Source organism: Rhagoletis pomonella, unplaced genomic scaffold (genome assembly GCF_013731165.1).
Source record: "Rhagoletis pomonella isolate Grant_MI unplaced genomic scaffold, Rhpom_1.0 Rhpom_scaffold_00001, whole genome shotgun sequence".
Classification (NCBI taxonomy): Eukaryota; Metazoa; Arthropoda; class Insecta; order Diptera; family Tephritidae; genus Rhagoletis; species Rhagoletis pomonella.
In genome coordinates, this window is record NW_023458555.1 from 50,663,687 (window position 1) to 50,670,397 (window position 6,711).

Genomic DNA, 6,711 nt, shown 5'->3' on the forward strand with positions numbered 1-6,711 from the left:
ATAAAAATCTTTAGGCGGTATTGTTTGCATTGCAGTAATATCAATTAAATATAAATTGCATACAATCTTACGCCAGTACGTACTACGTGGTAGTGTGAGTCATATTCAGCCTGAAATGATATTTCAAATCTATAGATTTTCGTAAAACCCTTAATATGCTCAATTACTTTGTGGAAACTGTGTCAACCAATAAAAAAATTTTAAATGTACATACTTACAGAAATAAATGCACGTGCGGTATTGGCAATATTGTATGTGCATATGTATATGTATGTACTATGTATTTGCATAGATATCAATTCCCAATACACGTTGCTTTTCACTCTCAAGTTCAAGTTTTTGAACTTAACATGCGGACAAATTACATGCACCTCATTGTATCATATATGTATAAACAAACATACATGTAATACACCCCGTGTCATAATTATAAACGCACTACACATTGACAAGATTTAACAACTTAATTTTTTGTTATTGATTTTAGTTATTTTTTATAAAAATATAGTTTATTCTTTAACATGGACCGAATAAATCAACGTTTCAATATTTGTGCAATATTAAAAAAAAACAGCAAACTTTCGTAAAAATGTCGAGCTTTTTAATTAGGTTTCTCAGAAAGATTCTGAGCATGCAGTTTTGTAGCCCATTCAATTTTAATACAATAAAGTGCAATCAATTTTTACAAAAGTTTACTGAATTTTTCTAAATGTTACACATAGTTTGAAACTTGGATGTATTCGGTCTTTGTTAAAAAATAAACTATGTTTTTAATAAAAAATAACTAAAATTAAATAACAAACAGATAAATTGTTAAAACTTGTCAATATATGGTGTGGTTATAATTATGGCACGGGGTGTAGGTATACGAATGTAAGCATCACTTGACAGAATCATCGAATTGTTCTGCGGTTTCTATTTAACAATATTGGCTCCCCAACCACAAATGAAACACTGACGAATATTCGATATGGCATTGGACGGAATAAACACTTATTGGATAGAAATAGTAAACAAAAATTAAGACATTTTTATTTTCATAATTTATTTAGCTACTACGCAGCTAATATCGAAAGGCAGTAGTACTCAAGTGTCCGCATTCAGAGTAAACTCGTTCTTCTTCGTAACTGTCTAAGCGATTTTGACAGATTCCAATAAAGCTAGCCAACTGCTCAATCACTTGCCAAGTCCTTCGTCACTTCCCTTCTTCTCCCTATACTATCATCAGCGGGTTCGAGTTGAAAATTTTCAGAGCTGAAGCGCTTATGTCCATTTGTACGACATGACCGAGCCAGCACAGCCGCTCTATGGTAATTCGCTAGACTATGTCTATATTAGTGTAAAGCTCCTTCTAGTGTCAATGGTATTCGCCGTCGCCAACGCGCAAAGGCCCGTAAATCTCTTGCAGAATCTTTCTTTCGAACACTCCAAGGGCCAGTTTGAGCATAATGAGTGACTTATAGAGTGTGCCTTTCGTACATCGAGAGAGGACTTTACTCCTTAATCCCATACTCAGTCCAAAGCAGCATTTGTTGGCAAGAGTGATTCTGCATTGAATTTCGATGCTGACATTATTATCGGTGTTAATACTGGTTCCCAAATAAACGAAGATTTATACCTTTTCGTAAATATAATTGACCAGGGGCACCGAAATTGCGCATATGGAAACTGTGCATTTAGACATTATTTCGGTTTCAACCGAAACTGTGCATGTATGCATTACTTCGGGTTTTTCATATGCATTATTTCGGTTTTCAACCGAAACTGTGCATGCATGCATTATTTCGGTTTTTGTTATATGCATTATTTCGGTTTTCTAGCGAAAGTGTGCATATGGATAATTTCGTTTTTTTCTAATATGAATTATTTACTTCTACTTAGTAAGGGTTTTAATCCCTAAGCGCGGCTGAAAGCCGCCTACGCAGAGAAAAGTTCTGCGCAAAAATACGTCCGCCCTTCTTTTCCGGCAATACAGAAAGGAGAATTCTACTTAGTAAGGGTTATAATCCCTAAGCGCGGCCGAAGGCCGCCTACGCAGAAAGAAGTTCTGCGCAAAAGTACTTCCGGCCCCCCTTTTCCGGCAACACAGAAAAGAGAATTCTACTTAGTAAGGGTTATAATCCCTAAGCGCGGCCGAAGGCCGCCTACGCAGAGAGAAGGTCTGCGCAAAAATACTTCCGGCCCCTTTTCCGGCAACACAGAAAGGAGAATTCTACTTAGTAAGGGTTATAATCCCTAAGTGCGGCCGAAGGCCGCCTACGCAGAAAGAAGTTCTGCGCAAAAATACTTCCGGTCCCCTTTTCCGGCAACACAGAAAGGAGAGTTCTACTTAGTAAGGGTTATAATCCCTAAGCGCGGCCGAAGGCCTCCTACGCAGAAAGAAGTTCTACGCAAAAGTACTTCCGGCCCCCTTTTCCGGCACCACAGAAAGGAGAATTCTACTTAGTAAGGGTTATAATCCCTAAGCGCGGCCGAAGGCCGCCTACTCAGAGAGAAGTTCGTTTTCATGTATGCACTATTTCGGTTTTTGTCATATGCATTACTTCGGTTTTGAGTCGAAACTGTGCATGTATGCATTACTTCGGTTTTTGTCATATGCATTATTTCGGTTTTGAACCGAAACTGTGCATGTATGCATTACTTCGTTTTTCTCATATGCGTTATTTCGGTTTTCAAACGAAAGTGTGCATGTATGCATTATTTCGGGTTTTTCATATGCATTATTTCGGTTTTCAACCGAAACTGTGCATATATGCATTATTTCGGTTTTTTTCATATTCATTATTTCGGTTTTCAACCGAAACTGTGCATATATGCATTATTTCGGTTTTTTTCGTATGCATTATTTCGGTTTTTTTCATATGCATTATTTCGTATGCACAGTTTCCATATGCACAATTTCAGGGTGCCAATTGACCACAGTGACGTTAATGCCGGGGCGCGAATACTCTTATGCCTGGGTTAGTGAGCTGTAAGTCTAAAGCTTTCTGGCGTCTTCCTGTCGGCCAGCATTTCAAACTATTCTCACTCACGTATTTCGGCCTCTCTCTTCTTATTCCGAAAACAGCTTCTCATAAAAACACAATCGCCGTTCGGAGTCGGCGTAAAACTGTAGGTCCCTCCGCTTTGTGTGACAACTTCAAATCGGAGGAGAAGCTCGGCCAAACACTAACATATGTAGCGCCAATCTATTATTATATTATTATTAACTTTTAAAAGAACAAATAAAACAGTGAAGCACGAGGATCATAGTTCAATAGTATATTGTACAATGGAGCACACACGTATAGCCGAAAATACAATAGCGTAGTGGCAGTGGCAGTGACAGTTTTTAAAATCAGCTGTTACTGCTGATATTGGCAGTCACTGCCGCAGCAAACACAATACGGTGTTTTCAGTGACTGCTTTTTTTGACATTCCCTTTTGTTTGTTTACATTTTTGTTGTTGTCTTTTAGGCTTCAGTGACATCAACAGAAGTTGGCTGCGTTGCATTTATGTCGAATAACATGCGAAGTTTGCTGCGATGAAGGCAGTGGCAGTGAATTTAGAATCTGGGCTAAACTGAGCAGTACTGCCAGCTGTCACTGCTGTATTGTGAGTCGCTTCATTGGAATCCACACTTTCTAAAAAAACAGCTGATTTCGAAAAACTTCTGCTGCCAGTGCCACTACGTTATTGTATTTCTGGCTTATTTAGCTAAATTTTCCAATTGCAGATGCTGTGCTGATAAAAAAAAAAATATGCATTTTCAAGAAGTTGTTTTTTTTAGCTGTCTTCTAATGAGAGCACATAAGCCTACCACATCTAGATTGATTCCTTTTATGCTTCAGAAAACTATAAAAGTTGTCCGATAACAGTTTTAGGTACGCACCAGCTACAGTATACTATAAAAACCGCGAGTGTCAGAATTTAAAAAAAGTAGCCACTTTGACTCTTCATAACTTCTTTTCTATTACAAGCACATACTTCTAACGGGCTAAATTCGATTCTCCTCTCCAAATACTACCAGTTAATTATGAACTCAAACATGAGCAATCAACGCACCAAATTTTGCAACATGAAACTAAAAATAAAAATGATAGGAGAGTTACTCTATTTAACCGACTTCCAAAAAAGAAGGAGGTTATCAGGTCGTCGGAATATTTTTTTTTTATGTATGTTTACGCATAACTTTGGACCACGTCAACCAATTTCGGTAATTGTTTTTGCATCGGAAAGGTAGTCTCTCATAGGTGGTCCCATACTAATCTGGTTAAGATCCGATCAGTGGATCATGTGATATATATATTTTTTTTTTATATGAGAACTGAAGTCGGCTTTTTTTGCTAAAAATTACTTGTATTTGTGAAAATTTTCCAATTTTATTTCTGAATTATATGCATATTTAGCCAAATATGCATATAATTCAGAAATAAAATTGGAAAATTTTCACAAATATATGTACGGAGGTCCTTTTTTTTGCCTTTACATAATCTACACAACATATGTAACCTGATTTTTGTTAATAAACTAGCGAAAATTATGTGTCCGAATAAAAACTGGCGAGTTATGCGAAAGTTCCAACTAATTGAAATTGCCCATATACACTTCGAAAAAAAATATTCAAACTAGTTGTGGTTAAAAATGGACTCCATGCTTACCTCATCTACTTGTGGAATGAGCACCTTTTCATCACTGAAGTAGGCCTGTTTCGCTGCAGGTTTTAGATAAGTGCCCTCATTTGGTATAACGAAAGGTTGCGCGCGTCGCGTTGTGCTATTTTGCGGCGGTGTAGTAGATGAACTAGCCATAGGCTCACCGTTCTGATCATCATTTCTGGAAAATGTGCCATTTGAATCCATGCTAAATAGAAAAAATGGAATAATGTGTTCATTAGTCGTAATTACTGAATATTGAATTATGCATATGTAATAAATTGTTATTGAAATATGTACTACGATAAGTATGCACTGACGGCTGAGTGGAATATCGACCTATCTCGGTTCGAAAACGTCTCAGAAAACTTTTCAATAACGCCCTACCTCAGAATTTGGTTGAAAAACGTCCTAACTCGTCTGAAAATATATTGAAAATGTGTGTGTTAAGATTGTGCCTTTTTTAATCGGCAACTGAGATAGGACATTCTTCAATCAAATTCTGAGATAGGACATTATTCAAACAAATTCGGAAATGGGGCGTTCATGTAAAGTTTTCTGCAACAGGGCTTATATGTATGCATTTATGTATACACATATAGGCATACTTAAATAGGTAAATATATAAATATTATTTCGCAAACTTACATTGTTCGTCACTCAATATAATGTTCACAGATAAAATATAACCGAAAAATTACAAACTCCAGTCCAGCACAGCTCAAAGTACGCTTGCAAAAGTTATTATTTTTAGAATATGTGTATGAAATTATTTTCTTACATACAAACATATATATTTGCAAGTAAGTGCTTAATAAATCACTCTGAAAAAACAATCTCTTGCATCTACTGCCAATTAACTTAAATCATGTGAATACTTACATATATGCTTATACACATTAGAGTGCGCTGTCTAATAAATCGCGTTTTTTTTCATAGGTTGAGTAATTTTAAATTGATCAACTCAGAAATCTCGAAATTAATTTTATTTGTGATTTTATTCGCTGATCGTTTCATAAATAAAATTTATTTGTGATTTGCTCCGCTGAGCTAAGATAAGGTGAGTTGAATTGAATTGAACTGAGATGAGTTGAGTTCAGTTCAGGTGAGTTGAGTTATGGTGAGTTGAAGTGAAGTGAGTTGAAGATAGGTGAGTTAAGGTGAAGCGAGGTGGGCAACTTTAAATGAAAACTTATCTTAATCTTCAGTTTTATCTTTATCTTCTTCTCTTAATCTATATCCCTCTCTATATTTCTATCTTTGTCTCTATCCATTTCTTTATTTTTATGTTTATCTTTTTTCTTTGTTTTTATTCTCAACCTTATATTTATCATTATCTTTATTAAATGTGCCTTTATCTTTGTCTTCGTCTATAACGTATGTTTACTTTCAAGAAAAGAGCGCAAACATTTTCCAGATCAAAAATAAACAAGATGTTTCAAAGAGAGACAAAACTTAAGGTGGAGGGAAATACATTTTTCTATGGCACCTTAAAGAGTAAAATCGATTCAAAGATGGCTGAGCTATTAAAGTTTATATTAAAACAGCATTTGAAGGCTGCCAACAATCACAACAAAAATGTTATTATTTGAATATGGCGAAAGATTTTATAGAAATGTTATCTCTGAAGTTTACATTCATCTATTATCTAATAGCTTTAATGGAAGAGGATTTCAATAAAACAAATTACCTAATTTTGTCATTTATAGGGAAGTAGCAACTTTTTTCGTGAGGCATCCTAATGTGCGTTGTTTATTGTAACTTTTTTGTTAAAGTATTGTTTTTTTAATTCTTGCCGGCAATATCTTTATTACGTTGCTTTATTACTCACACAATCTTTTGTTTTGTATTTGCTTTGCGTTGTAAGCTTTTTCATTTAATTGAAATAATTAGCGCAGCTCCCGCTTGAATTCAAGTTTACTTAAGAAGCGTCATTGCAGATTTTTTACTGTTAATTTTTTTTTAGCATGGGTGCCTAAATGACGTGTGTTATGAAAAGTGGACCTGCTAGGTGGCGCTGAAGGTAATGGTTGAAATTCATAAGGTCTATTCTTCTGATGATAACCAATGATTTTG

At 35.6% G+C, this 6,711-nt stretch overlaps 1 protein-coding gene across 5 annotated transcripts in view; it reads right to left on the minus strand.

The window, feature by feature from the left end:
* Positions 1–5,356, minus strand: part of LOC118746026 (protein Malvolio) — a 48,407-nt gene extending 43,051 nt beyond the window's left edge. For 2 of the 5 annotated variants that reach the window (XM_036479779.1, XM_036479772.1), the window contains exons 1-2: positions 5,284–5,355; positions 4,642–4,843 (exon numbers count right to left, since the gene is read on the minus strand). In XM_036479779.1, coding sequence (XP_036335672.1) covers positions 4,642–4,842 — 201 coding nt within the window. In that variant the 5' untranslated portion in view covers position 4,843; positions 5,284–5,355. Of the gene's footprint in view, positions 1–4,641; positions 4,844–5,283 lie in introns of all 5 variants that reach the window. The other 3 variants (XM_036479758.1, XM_036479750.1, XM_036479765.1) reach the window with 2 other exon arrangements.
* Positions 5,357–6,711: the final 1,355 nt, after the last annotated feature.